General features: G+C 43.1%; 1 protein-coding gene across 2 annotated transcripts in view; it reads right to left on the bottom strand.

The window, feature by feature from the left end:
• Nucleotides 1-3,891: 3,891 nt before the first annotated feature.
• The window catches only part of LAT2 (linker for activation of T cells family member 2), a 31,697-nt gene continuing 20,598 nt past the window's right edge, over nucleotides 3,892-14,990 (bottom strand). Inside the window, exons 8-13 of one of the 2 annotated variants that reach the window (XM_050929464.1) lie at nucleotides 14,302-14,332; nucleotides 13,171-13,226; nucleotides 8,361-8,426; nucleotides 7,125-7,187; nucleotides 5,989-6,049; nucleotides 3,892-3,987 (exon numbers count right to left, since the gene is read on the bottom strand). In XM_050929464.1, the coding sequence (XP_050785421.1) occupies nucleotides 5,991-6,049; nucleotides 7,125-7,187; nucleotides 8,361-8,426; nucleotides 13,171-13,226; nucleotides 14,302-14,332 (275 nt within the window). In that variant the 3' untranslated portion in view covers nucleotides 3,892-3,987; nucleotides 5,989-5,990. The remainder of the gene's footprint in view (nucleotides 3,988-5,988; nucleotides 6,050-7,124; nucleotides 7,188-8,360; nucleotides 8,427-13,170; nucleotides 13,227-14,301; nucleotides 14,333-14,990) is intronic. The other variant, XM_050929465.1, reaches the window with a different exon arrangement.

The following is a 14,990-nucleotide window of genomic DNA, read 5'->3' as shown; positions in this document are numbered from 1 at the left end:
ATACTTACCAATCTGAATAGAGTAGTAAGATACAAAAAGCACTGAACTACTTCCCAAATCTTTCCCTCTTTCCATGTATTCCAGACAACCTTCTTTGCCCCTAATGGCCCAATGTGCTGTCACTTTCATAGCATTTATTACAGGGCCAGTCAGAAGCAAGGAGGAAAGAACTACAATTGCAGACTAGTCATGTTCAAGGGCTTCCACTGGCACATTGGCCAGGGCCCTATAGGGTTGGTCTTTGCCCCCATTGTGTCCTCCACTGGGATCGCCTAGCTGTCCATTTTCCCTATTCCTATAGAGGAGAGAAGAGCAGCTCTTGGTGACATCTAGAATCTAGAGTGACTCCGTCTTCTGTAGCAGCTAATGCCTGTTCTTCCACCATCAGCAGCTTCCAGCAGGACCTCCCAGGATTGAATGAAGATGTGGTTGTAGATGTACTCAGCTTTGAGCTAGTTGAGGTCTCCCTGGGTTGTTGCTGGAACACATAGGCTGGATGCTACGGGTAGCCAACATTCTACATACCCTAAACTCCCTATACACCTATAAATTAAAGCTTTCTGAAAAGGCGACCAATCTGTCATTGTAGATACTTTTCCTTGTGTACATAGGTGACAAAGGGGTGTTTTAAAAGCTACACTGTAGAATTCCAATCACTTCAATATAATTTTTTGTAAAATGTATTGGATATGTTCCAGCACACTGATCCTTGAATGAAAGGTACCTCTGTTATTTTTAAGTGCTTCACAAAACTAAGAAAGGGTTTACCTCACTTTAGAGGACCACCAGAAGGTGAGGATTTGCCTGCATTCTCACAGCTTAAAGGAGAAGATACAGATTGTATTCCCCAATCACTTTCCTACCCCATTTATCTTGTACAACTTTGAACTCCTGTTTGGGCAACAAATATTTTCCATAGGTGCTCCAGGAAATATTACTTGGTTTATTCACCTCTCCCTGCTGAGCACAGAGTACAAGAAATCCTGTATGGCTCTGGCCTAACATCTGTTTAAATCCTGGAATTTATTCAGAGTTCTGTTACTTGATAAACTGTATTCCAGGGAACTTGTACTATTGCTAAACTTTAAGCATTTGAATGTCTCCCTCTAAGTATTACATCAGAATCTTAAACTGACACATCAACACAATTGCACTTCTCTGACAACTGAGACCAACATTTTCAAAACTGAATTGAAATTTTGAGACACCTTGTAGAGCAGGGGTAGGCAACCTAGGGCACGCGTGCCAAAGGCGGCACACAAGCTGATTTTCAGCGGCACTCACACTGCCCGGGTTGTGGCCACCGGTCTGGGCGGCTCTACATTTTAATTTAAATTTTAAATGAAGCTTCTTAAACATTTTAAAAACCTCAGTTACTTTACATACAACAATAGTTTAGTTATATATTATAGACTTATAGAAAGAGACCTTCTAAAAATGTTAAATGTATTACTGGCACCTGAAGACTTAAATTAGGGTGAATAAATGAAGACTCGGCACACCACTTCTGAAAGATTGCCGACCCCTGTTATAGAGTCACAACACTTCTGAAAATGAGGCAGTTTTGAGAGAGATCATATTGGACATCCATCATCACTGGTCACATAACATTTTGCATGGTCTGTCAAGTAACACAATATTTTTATAACAAATGTTAGAACTTTTCAGTTTAGTCACTTTGGATGAAATTGACTTTTCAACAATGGAGCCAGGGCAAGGACTATGCAGTGCATAAATCTTCAGATTAGAGCTTTAATTAGGGTGACCAGATAGCAACTGTGAGAAAATGGGTCAGAGGGTGGTGGGGTAATAGGTGCCTATATAAGAAAAAGTCCCCAAAACCAGGACTGTCCCTGTAAAAATAGGACATCTAGTCACCCTAGCTTTAATGGTTTACTAGGCCTGGGCCCAAGTCTATTGTCTGTCGATTGCTCGTGTCCCTTACTTGTGTGGGCTCTTTGCACAGCAGAGAAGAATATTTTGGAAAAAAGAAAACGTGATTCTAGTTACAAACTGATAGGAAACTTGGGCAGGTGTAAAACCAACCAACTGTGTTTAAGTCCTATTCTGAAACTGACTACCTGTATACCTTTCAAGAGGTTAAGGACGTTCTAGATAGTTTTCTTTCCTACATGGGCTACATTAAAGGCCCTGTCTTGCTGCCTCTATGCAGACTTGAGGAATAAACCCATTAGTGGGAGCTACGATTAAGTTTTCCCCCAATCACTATAACAAAATGCTTGATTGGCCTCCTAGTTTCAGACACACGAGTAAGACACAGTGTTGCTGTGATTAAGGTGTCTCAAATACAAATGAAATGTTAAATCCACATCTGTAAAGAGGCTTAAATTCGACCTTAACTCTCACGGGGCATAGACTGATTAGATCAAATAGACTCCTCCACTCAGAGCAAAATTTCATAAGTGAAGTAATTTGTAGTAGGAAAGGTTTCATGTCCATACTTTCCACTTCATAGCTGAATCTTATTACCCTTATCCAAGGTTCTCTCTAGTCACGGGTACCAAAAGGGAGGAAATTGCTTGGGTAACCCAGTTCCCTGCTAGTTAGAGAGTACCTGTTCATGCTAGAACAAAGGGAGGAAATTGCTTGGGTAACCCTTTCCCCTGCTAGTTAGAGAGTACCTGTTCATGCTAGAACAAAGGGAGGAAATTGCTTGGGTAACCCAGTTCCCTGCTAGTTAGAGAGTACCTGTTCATGCTAGAACAAAGGGAGGAAATTGCTTGGGTAACCCAGTTCCCTGCTAGTTAGAGAGTACCTGTTCATGCTAGAGCACAAGAGCTTGGTGAACCATTGCCAGCAACAAGTAGGACTGGCAGGAGACAGTCGCTCCAACACATAACTTGCTGTTCTAAAAGAACTCCCTTACTATGTGTTTACCTAAATGTTCTCACTCTACCATGGGTGAAGTTTGCCCTTATGCAGCAGGCCGGTATGTACACCACTTAACCATGAAGTAGTGTGTGAGCTTTTCCTTGATTTCCTGCAGAGCTGCATTTCACCCTTAACGAGCACATGCTGTAATGCTACCAGGTAAAACACTATGTTCATGGACAGTTTAGTTGTCAAAACTGAAGCATGGTTCAAAGGCAAGGTTGAGTTCTAGCACTGATGTCCTTCTCTACAGCAATTCTGAAAAGCAGGTGCAATTCCTGAGGCTGGCAATGTGGTAAAGATGAGCTCAGTGTCCCGTTATCTATCTCAACTCCTATGGACTGCTGTAAAATAAATCCCAAAAGTACAAGGCAAGATGCTATCTGTCAGCACTCTGAATATTATCTGTAGCTGCAGTGATCCTGTTTGTAGTAGCCTTCGGTCCTTCACCATTTGTGAGCACTTCAGTGATTACTTAGCTATACAGAACTACTCCTATGTGAAAAACTTGCCATCTGGCTGGAAGGTTGGATCCCTTTGCTGGAAGCAGTGTCTGTCCAAGAGCTTTGCTACACTGGGAACTAAACAAGAAATATAATTCATCAGCTTTAATGCCTCCTTACAGGAGTCAGCTTGGCGAGTTAAACTGTCAACTGCGTTGCCACTCAGCAATTTAAAGATTCATTTCACACTTGACAGCAGAAAACATTGTTGAGCAGACAAGCCATCACTCCCTTGAATGGATGTGGAGGAAAATATGATAGAATAACAAAACCTTGGCATTTCTCTTGGTAACTGCTGCACTGAGCAGCTGAAATTCACTTGGTGGGGGGTAGTTGGGTGGGCTTTCTCCATATACTTTTTCCAATTGTACTTTTGTGGGACTTCTGGATCCAGTGCATTTACTTTCAGCAGTGTGCATCCATGTCCTTTAAGTTAGTTAGCTACTTTTGGCAGGGTTTAGAGAACAGGTTATTCCATAACACTTGTGAATCAAAGGCCCCCTTTCCACTGTGTGTGTGTAGCAATCTTCAAAATGAAACATAAGCTTCTGCAGCTTTGCAACAGCCTTTTTCCAGATTGTAGGGAAGGTACCTTGAAATAAAAGAGAGACAGTGAGTTCACTGCTTTCCCCCCCATACTACTATTGACTTTCTGCTTGCATTTTATTTTCAGCGCTAGGGTTTTCTCCCTTGGCTGCTATCATTCAGGCAGATTTTTTGTATGAGCTGGATAATGTAAAGATTTAAAATGTATGGGAAGTGTTATAACTGATAATCTCTGAGCAGTTCCAAAAATATATGGATGCCAGGAGTCCAAATAATTTAAGAATCCATAATTCCTGGAAAATCCATCTAACTAAGGGCAAGTCTAAACTAGAAACTCTTGTCAGCATAGGTACATTGGCAAGCGGGATGATTTTGTTTTGAAATGACATTGCTGCGCCAGCAAAAGCCCTAGTGCAGGTGCAGTTCTAAAGGCAAAAAAGTGCTTTTGGCAGTGTAGTATACGTTGTTTGCAGAGCCAGTATGAGTTGTAATGGCAAAAGCAGACTTTTGCAGTATAGCTGCATATACGCAAGATGGGTTTACTGGTATAGCTATACTGGCAAAACTTTTGTAATGTAGATTAGGTGTTTGTATGGCCACTCCCGCTGTCATTCATAACAGGGTTCTCAACCTTTTTCTTTCTGAGCCCTCCTCCCTAAGGTGCTATAAAAACTCCATGGCCCATCTGTGCCACAACAACTGGTTTTCTGCATATAAAAGGCAGAGCCGGCATCAGGGGATAGCAAGCAGGGCACATGCCACAGGGGGCCCTGTGAAGCTAAGTTGCTCAGGCTTCAGCTTCAGCCCTGGATGGCCAGGCTTGGAACCCCAGGCTTCAGCCACAGCTTTCTGCCCTGGACCACAGCAAGTCTAATGCCAGCCCTGTTTGGCAAACCCCTTGAAACCAGCTTGGTGCCCCCCAGTGGGCCCCAAGCCCCTGGTTGAGAACCACTGATTTATAACATTCAGTGTTGTTTACTGTTTGTTTGTGGTGTTAAGTGCTCACCTGAGATTCATGAGGGGACTTCCATAGAGATTTTTTAAATTACAGTACTTTACAGAGGTCTAATTAATCCTTCCCTCAGCCAGTGAGGTAGGTACCTTCCATTTTACAAAGAGAAACTGAGGCATAGAGAGACTGACTTGTCGTAGGCCACAGAGGGAGTCGTTGTCAGAGCAAGGACTGGTACTTGCTCAGTCCCATAACAAAACCACTAAACATGAAAATTTAATCCCCTCCTCTTTGAAATTCCATTGGAAGTGGGGGTTAAATGGAGAATTGCTTGCTAATGTTATCAAGTAGTCTTTTTCTCTGCTTTCATGTAGAACTGATTTCCCCCCTGCATTTGTCCAAACTAGTGCCTTGTAATTCAGTAAAACTTTCACACACACCAAAAAGAAAAACTTCAATTAATTATCCCTAAAACTAATTTCCCATGCCCCTTTCTGAATGAATTCACTTTTATAATAATCACTCATGGAAAACTGTCATTTTGCATCTGTTAAAGCAAAGAGCAACACCTAGCTGTGAAATGCTGCTAAGATGTGGACGGTGAGCATCTTTAAATATAAAACTGTTCTGCTCCCACAACTATGCATTTCAACTTCTAGCAGATTCCTAGTACCTCTCAACTATAGTCTTACCGGGACTATAATGGCATACAATGACTACTTGCTTTGGAAATTTAGGAAAAATATCAGATAACTAACATTGCCACAGCCATGACTTGGTTTGTAGCATCAACAAGATAATTTTATAGGCACTAGATATTTGCTAGCTGATCCAAAAATGTTAATTCCTGTAACAGGGGTAATCAGCACTTGTCATGCTGTGACTCCCATTATGGATACATCAATACATGCAACATCATCCCTGCTTTCTTAGAGTCTGCCAATATAGAGATTCACTCCTTCCACATTTGCTTTTAAAATAGACTCAAGCCATCTTGCAGTAGAATCGAGTTTGAGTGCAAATCATTATCTAAGAACAGATATGCCCCCACCCCGGGTTTATAAAACATGCATCAAACATGTTATCTATTTTTACCTTTAGTTTGGCACAGCTGCAATGTCTGAGTTAACGTAATCTGGATAATCATCTGGGCTTTCTAAATGTAGAGAGTTGTTATTGGGAATTAAAAGCACTGATCAGTAAATGCGTTGATCTACACACATCTTTATACGCCCTGCCAACCTATTTAACCCTTGATGTTGATATCAGATTGTGTGTTCCATACCAGCCATTTTTCTCTATGTACCAGAAATACCAGCATCAAGACTCCTTGGAAAGTCTATAAGACTGTAGATAACAGCAGTTTGCAGTGTTCCTTCAGTAGATTTTTAGAATAGATCATAACAGATCCACACAGATATTACAATCTACTGGATTTATAAACAGGGCACAAACACAAAAAGCAAGAAACAGTTTGCCTAGATTTCAGAGTGGTAGCCATGTTAGTCTGTATCAGCAAAAACAAGGAGTCCTTGTGGCACCTTAGAGACTAACAAATTTATTTGGGCATAAGCTTTCGTTGGCTAAAACTCACTTTTTGGTTTGCCTAGAGCATCCTCAAATCAGATACAAGAAGTTCCTAAATACACTCATCAGTGCATCTCACAACTAAAGCTGTCTCAATGTCCTTCACGGGAAGTTACATATCCAACTGAACCTCTGTTTTACAAAGTTAACCTAACCGAGGCTTTTATGCTGACATAATTACTGCAGGCCCATCAGAAAGCTTCATACTCCAGGGACATAAGATACAGTTGCTTGTTTGTTTCCTGGTCTTAGGGCTCCAAAAGCAAGGCGGAGTTTGCAGCTTGGAGAGTTAAAAACTGAGAATGTTTGAAATAAGAGAAGACACAGTCTTCTGTAAGGGCCTGCCAGGGGACCTCCGTCAGATTGTAGGCCTTCCAACTCTGTGCTCCCTTAAATATCAGAAAGGCAAAAAGCACATAAAGATTTCAAGCTAGTATTCAAAATAGTTGCTAAGATATGCAACAGTGTGCAACTAGTTTTTAAAATGTTTCTATTATCATGACTGTACAGGAAAAGTACAAGGAAAATCTCTTGAGGCAGAGGTCATGTCTTCATCTGCAGCTTGCAGAATGGGACCCCAATCCTAACTGAGGCTTGGGTTGCTACCGTAAAAATATTAAATAACGATAGTTTTCAGAACATACCTGATATATTTGATTGTTGCCATATCTTTATAGAGGCGCTATTCTCATAGTCCTCCACATCATCTGTGAGCAAGAAAAGTGTGTGCAGAGCAATGCAAACAAGTGTACTAAGAATGTGGAACTGTTCTCTGAAATATCTCACTTCCACCCTCTAAAAACGTAAGCATTTGGACAAGGCTGAGTTTCCAGTCAGACCTGTGGGCTTGTGCATTTTCATGTGGAGCAACTCCACTCCCATGTCTGGTCATCGCCATCTCATCTACTTCCCAGTTTAGTGTGTGGTTTGTTTTTTAACAGGCATGGGTTCAGGGCTGCCTCCAGGCACCAGCGAAGGAAGCAGGTGGTTGGGGCCAGGGCCAGCTCCAGGGTTTTTGCTGCCCCAAGCAGCAGACAGGAAAAAAAAAGCCACAATCGCGATCGGTGGCAGCTCCACTACACTGCTTTCTTCTTCAGTGACAATTTGACGGCAGGTCCTTCCCTCCGAGAGGGACTGAGGGACCCGAAGCCGAAGAGCCCGATGTGCCACCCCTTCCCCTTGGCTGCCCCAAGCACCTGCTTGCTGAGCTGGTGCCTGGAGCCAGCCCCGCTTGGGGTGGCCAATGGAAAGGGGCAGCGTGTCCTGGACTTGGGCAGCGGGTACCTCATTCCCTCTCAGAGCGAAGGAACTGCCGCCGAATTGCCAAAGAATGAAGTGGCGCAGTAGAGCTGCCGTCAAAGTACTGCCAATCGCGGTTTTATTTTACTTATTTTTTTTTCGCTTCACCTCTTGGGGTGGCAAAAAAGCTGGAGCCAGCCCTGCATGGGTTAGACCTGCCTGTTGATGCTACTGCTGCCCATTAAAACAGTATACCCAATGTAATCATTCAGCATAAAGCTAGTTGTGACCAGAGTCTGAGATGTTATCAACACAGCATATAAAATCAAAAGCCAAAATTAATCCACAATTTTGAAAAAATATCCCAGAGATAAAAGTTCTCAGAAGTTCACAGTCTCTAAGCAGAATTCCCCCTCTTCTTCACTGAAACCAATGCTACAATGAATTCTGTGCAGAGCCCCAATGACTTCAGCTGGATTCCATGCAGGCACAGGGAACTACCTATATGGAGCTCATTTCAGGAGAAAGGTCTAGGTGAGTAAAGCTTTAAGCGAAGTGATTGGGGGCTGGGCTCCATGACTGGGGCATCTCAGCATAACTGCAATACACACAGTAATCGTCCCCCAAAAACTGACACTTACCAGACTCAGCGCTGTTGGATGCCCCAATCACAACATTTTGATAGGAACAGGAATCCTCTTCTTTTTCTGTACAAGATAAAAAGGAAAGTGAATGATGGTGAGAGCTCTCTGCATGTGGCCAGGGCCGGCGCTTCCATTTAGGTGACCTAGGCAATCGCCTAGGGCGCCAGGATTATTGGGGGGTGGCATTTTGCCGGGGGGACAGCAGGCAGCTCCAGTTGACCTGCCGCAGGCGTGCCTGTGGAGAGTCCACTGGTCCCACAGCTCTGATGGACCTGCCACAGGCATTCCTATGGACGGTCCACTGGTCCCGCGGCTCCGGTGGACCTCCTGCAGGCACGCCTGCGGCAGCTCCACCGGAGCCGAGGGACCAGCGGACCCTCCGCAGGAACTCCTGTGGCAGGTCCACCGGAGCCATGGGAGCAGCGCGCGGGGCGGCGAAATGGCCGTGCACCTAGGGCGCCAAAAACACTGGCGCCGGTCCTGCATGTGGCTCTGTGTACAACACTAAGTCTTAGCACCATCTGCCTGTGGAGAAGCAGTGTTTACCACAGAGGAACAAATGCACTACTTAAGAAAGTTAGCTGAAAGGTCACTGTAAAAGACTCTACTAGAACTGGAGTCATGTTCACTGTTAGTATAATCACTTTAACATGGGATCGGATCCTGCATTGAAATCAACTGGAGTTTTGCAGTTAGCTTCAAGGAGAGCAAGACTGGGTATTCATGACAGTGTTTAGAGAGTATCGGGGGTAGCCATGTTAGTCTGTATATACAAAAACAACAAGGAGTCCGGTGGCACCTTAAAGACTAACAGATTTATTTGGGCATAAGCTTTCATGGGTAGAGAGGCTGGGAGCGTCTGCTGCATGATATAGATGTTAGGAATTGATGCCCTACTGCAACCTCAAATAGATTGTCCTGTATAGCTAGGAGTAAAAATTTAAACTGGGGTTATTAATCCTGCATAGTAGGGTAGCAATAGGAACAACCAGCCTGTATTAGCTCTGTGCAGTTCTGGTAAACAACCAAAACCTCTATGATTTAGATCAGAACCTACAAGCAGGAGTAAAAAGTCCTCAGGCTCACACTCCAATCGTGCAGTTGTAAGTGCAGGGTTTTTTCCTCCTTGTGAGCTAAGAGCTGATCAGAGGCCTGATCTACACTGAAATGTTTCACTGGTATGTTGTTCTAGGGTGTGACTATTCACCGAAATACTTATTACCGGTACAACCTCTCGACCACATGCAGTTATACCAATATAACAGTGCCTTACACTGACATAGTATGTTTCCTTTCCTGCACGGGAAATAAGCTAGCCCAGTATAAGCCCTTTTATACTGTATCCACACTAGGAAGTTGTATTGCTTCAATGGTACTAGTATAGTTAAAGTTGTCTGAACTGTATGTATAAACAAGCCCAAATGTGCCAGTTGGCAGCCCTTGAAACCAATATTACCTACTGAGCCCACATGGCAGCCAGGCAGTGGAGAAACTGCATCTGCTGTGCACTGCTCCACCTAACCAGATAAGGATCATTTCTGGGGTGAAAGGATTCTTCAGTTTCCATGGCTAAATCACTCCTTGGCCTTTCTGCTGAGACTGATAACAAAGGTGCCAGCTGTGGTGGTTTTCTTGGGACAAGGACACAGCTTCATAGTGAATTGGATGGAGACTATCACCAATGAACCATTAGAGAATAAGTTTCCGTCATTACCAGCCTGGGAAGGATTTGAATTGGCAATCTACACATTTAAAGTCTGTTACACATCCCTGAAGTGCCGCCTACTCTGAAACTGGCCCTAAAAACCATAACGATGGTGAGAGGTGTCTGTGTTTACTGTCAGTCAGTGGCTTCCAGATCAAATGGGCACATCCCACTGGTTTTAAAAGACGTTTTTTCTAAATACCAGCCCTGCAAACTCACTCTGGAATCTGAGAATCAAGCTGGGTTCTTTCCATTTCACACATCACGACCAGTAATGAAAGTTTTGCAGGTCAAATTAAACCTTCAGTGATACTTTAGAAACACTCCGTCTTGCAGTTATGGCCTCAGTGACAACTATATAGCCCCATTGCTTTACTTATATTAATCATTATCAAACAAAATTGCCATATTCCAATTAATTTATCCCTAACTCTGCCTAAAATAAAATTATTGAACTACCACTGTTTTGGGTTCTAAAAACCCCAAATAACATCCTCAGACCCCACTGGAATACAAATAGTAAGCCATTACAATCACATGGCCAGCTGGGAAGATTGCTTTTGAATGAACAGGTACATCTTACGGGCCTGATTCCAATTTCAGCATGGAACTCCAGGAAGCTACTCTGGATTTACACCATGTAAGCGAGATCACAAGCTGTCCCTAGTCCTTACGTACTAAAACTAGTCTGCTCTGTATGTGGTTTGCTGAATGGGTGCTTTGAAGAATCTGTTCCATTTGATGAGTAGCTTCCCACTGCCTCTCAGCCCACATTCACGACTTATCTTCAGACTAGCACCAAAGCTGAGAGAGACTATTGGCTGAGAGAAAGGCTCAAGAGCAGGCATTTAATAATATTTATAATTAGAATCAGTTTAAAAAGCAAACACGATGTATATGGGCAGTTAAACCACACGAGCAACTGCCTGTAGTTTACTATCTGAAATGTACGTCCACAGATGAAGAAAATGTAACTGAAGCCTGAACAGTTGATGTGGTCACCACATCAAAGTTAGGAAGATTCTGCAGATATTCATTCATGCAAATAGACATGCCAATCACTTTCCATCTTGCTTTAACCCCTCCCATGGCACAAAATGTAAGTGCTAGGCTAATAAAGTCAGTTGATGCTGTAGTCACAACACAAAAGTACCACTCGTCTCTGTACCACTCAAAACTCAGGATTTTCCCATTTAGTTTTGAATCCCCCCCTCAAATAGGTACATTTTTGCCACCAAAAAAACACCCCACGCCAAGAATATTTTTCTTCTTCTTTTCCCCCTCAAAAATAAGACCATCTGAGTGGAAAACAGACAACGTTTTGAAATTTCTTTTGGACAAAAAAAAAAATGGATTATCCAAAAATGATGTCAGAATCCGATACCATTTCAGATAAGTTTTGCACACTCTGGGATATCAAAATGGCCATTTCACACAATTTCACACATGCAACATCTGCACTGGGTTTTTTGAGAGTCTTCTCCTGCCCATAATTTTCACACAGTCCTCAAGCACTAGTTTTATAAAATAGAAAAACAAAATAATTAAAGACATTGCTTGGATTGCAAGCTTTTGGGAGAAAGATTGCCAGTTAGTATGTATATGTATAGCATCGGGCTCAATGGGGTCCTGATCTCCATTAAGTCCTGTGGTAACTACCACAATATACAAGAATAATAATTAAACAAATAAGTCAGCGATGTTTTTTAAAGGTCTTTATACCACATCCGTCTTCTGGTGACAGACTTAAATTAGTTACCCTCTTTTTTGTACTTTTAAAAACAGTGCATTAAGTAAGTTGTAACAGAAAGAGGTGTTTAACTCTAAGTGTGTTACAGGATTTAGTTTTGCAGAAGCAATTTGGGACAGAGTTTTCATGGAAGACCCTAGACAAACCAGGACCCTGATTATTATGATTATTTTTTATTGTTTGTATTATGGTATTGCCTAGAGGTCAGAGCTTCATTGTTCACGGCACCGGACAAACATACAACAAAGAGACAACCTCTGCCCTGAAGAGCTTTCAATTCTGCAACGGGTTTAGCTGGGCCTGCATGGAGCTCAGTGTCTCTCTAAACATTGCTTCCAGCCTCGCTACCTCATCTGTTCTGTATTTAACACTGATTAGTGTTCCTGGTAGTAGAGATCTGGGGCACCGTCCTGCATCCCTCATTCACATGAGCAGGCCCACTTACTGCTGTGAGAGCTGCAGGATCAGCCCCCAGGTCCAGGTCCTGCAAGCGTTTACTTTCAGGAGTAGCTTGAGACACCTCAGGTAGCCATAGGGGATTATTCCCTCCCAGTGCATACAGGTAAGCACATCTATAAGTGTGTGTGGCATCAGGGCCTAGGTGGATGCACTTTTCTGTACCTAGACTCAAGTTATAAGAACACAGAATATTGCATGGTTTGAAAAACAAAGTGACCATTGGAGATTTAATATCTGTGGCACTTCACATTCTCTTCCTGGGACAGCCAGGTGCCTCAGGGAATTCCACCGTGAATGTTAAACCTCAGGAAATTCCACTGTAAATGTAAAGTGCTTGGTATACGAAGGCCGTGCCCAAAGCACTTTCCTGACTTGCTTGGGCCTGGGGCTGATCTTGTTTGCACCACCTACTGTACCCCACTGAGCCAAGTACTTGATGGTGCTGCTGTTAGGCAGGGGAAGCATCACCTTTGAACATTCAGGGCTTTGGCTCTGGACTACATGCGGCTTTAGGCAATGCTCTGCCACTGGCCTGAAGCCAGCCAGGGCTTAATGAAAATAAACCAGCTGATTTGCATTGAAGTAAGGCACCTAACCATAGCCCTGAACCCTAGCACAGCTTTTCAGTGGTTTTGCCGCTACATAGCATCCTCCTTTTGGATTCCCCTCCAACACAATAACTTTTAACCCCTTGCTGCCCACGTCCATTCCTTAATTAAAATTGCATCAAACCATATTGTAACAAAGGAGAAAGATAAAAGAAGAAAACTATCTGTTTCCAGCTCATCCCAAACCCACACTACAACCTGGCTGGCTGGAAATACTTCACTGGTTTTATCTTCCACAAGTGGATTGAATAAACAGCCATTCATTTGTCTGTCTTGTGAACATACCATTTGGTGGTCTCAAGAACGTCGCACAGTTGTAGTAATCTGTAGCTATAGGGTTGCTAGAAAAGATAAAACATCTCAGTCTTAGAAATTTTTTGCCTTTGAGATGGCACTTGGGGCAAAATTCCACCCACCTTACTCATGCATGGGACCCCAATTTCCCAGCCACCCCATGGCCTCAAATCAATCAGAAAGAGCCACAGAGCCTTCTCTTCCCAGAACCTTAAATTTTAACTAAAGTTGCCACAGCTATCACAAACTGCCTCATCTCCTGGGCAATACACTTCTGTAACTGAGTAAACTGAATACAAAACTTCCAGAGAGGCCTCCCAAAGCTATTTCTTTTAAATGAGATTTCTGGGACCCACATCAATACCGCTGTCCATTTCTGTGATTAATCTAATAGGTAGATTCTACAGTAGTGGGTCCATGCACGGATGTAAATATCTTTGTGAAGGTGAAGTACAGTATTTGGTTTTCTGTATGTATTGCACTGTATCTTGGTTGCATCTGGAATGGGTACGTTTCCTGTGATTGGCTCCTTGTCCAATATCATTCTTGAAACAAGCCTATTGTATTCCTCATGGTTCTAATACTCCACAGCCTATGAGATGTGTAGGTGTGACCTGCACTACAGGCTAATATGATACAATGGAAGTCATATTCTATACGAGTTATGTACAACTGCAGAACTTGGACATGGAACACCTTCTCTGTGCATGTATCCTGCTTAGCACCTGGCTTCCCATAGGTTATTCATGACCAAGTCAGAAGCACTTAGGACAGATTTTTCTTTTCCATCCTGAGATCTTGCATGTTCTGCTGAGAGTAACCACAATAGCAACAAGTTACTATTCACAGCAGAAACAATGGCTCACAGTAACATGGTCCATTGCAAGGTCTTATAGAGAGTGTGAAATTAACAGAGCTATGCACAATCTGAATAATGAAACAGCATGAAAATCATGATCTTCAAAGCTCTGCTTTGGAACCCAAATCTTTGGAATTTAATTTCCTCTGTAAGAAGATGAACTGAACGCACTGTAACATCTTACAATTCAAAGCTACCATTAGCAAGGGAGACTGAAGAGATTAGATTCAATGTACTGGTGGATGAGAGAAAGATTGACTTACACATAGGCAGCATCCAATTCCTGGTTGTCTTCTGCAAGTACAAATCATTTACCATTAGTGCAGTCTCAGGGACATTTCTCACAGCACAAAATCAAAATAAAGTCACAAAACTGATCCAGAAAAGGTCTATGCACTTAGAAACACACAGGGCCAGGTTAGATTCTCCAGGAGCCTCTGCAGGCGATTGTTTCCATTCAGACAAGCATTCCAGCTCTTCCCTTTCTCACTCGGTTTTTTACTGGATCTGTGTATCTCTTGCCATGGAAAAATTAACACTTATCCCCCCAAAGGACTGTTGCACAGACTGCACCAGTCTCACCTTCCTGTTCTCTTGTCTTGGTGTTCCCCGTCCCCTCCTCATGCCTCATTCTGCAACACCTTCTCCTCTGCATGCCCCACCCTGCGGCTTTCTAATGCACTGCCCAGAAACTTCAAAGTGCACTGACCAAAAGGCATCAGCCATGTCACTCGCGAGCCTGCAGCTCAGACACCTCAAGAGAGGCATGTGAGCAGGCTCAAAATATTGAGCAAGCCACATCCAGCCTGACACCATTGAAATAAACATGAATTTAATGCAAGTTTTGCCATTGACTTCCATGGGATCAGGACTGAACCCTGTGTGGAAATAAAACACCCGCAGCTGATCCTCATCAGCTGCCTTGGGCTCGTGGGGCTCAGGCTGCAGGGCT

The sequence above is a fragment of the Gopherus flavomarginatus genome, chromosome 19 (assembly GCF_025201925.1).
Source record: "Gopherus flavomarginatus isolate rGopFla2 chromosome 19, rGopFla2.mat.asm, whole genome shotgun sequence".
In the NCBI taxonomy this organism is placed as follows: domain Eukaryota; kingdom Metazoa; phylum Chordata; order Testudines; family Testudinidae; genus Gopherus; species Gopherus flavomarginatus.
Note: the sequence above shows the minus strand (reverse complement) of the source record. Positions and strands in the feature narration are given on the sequence as shown.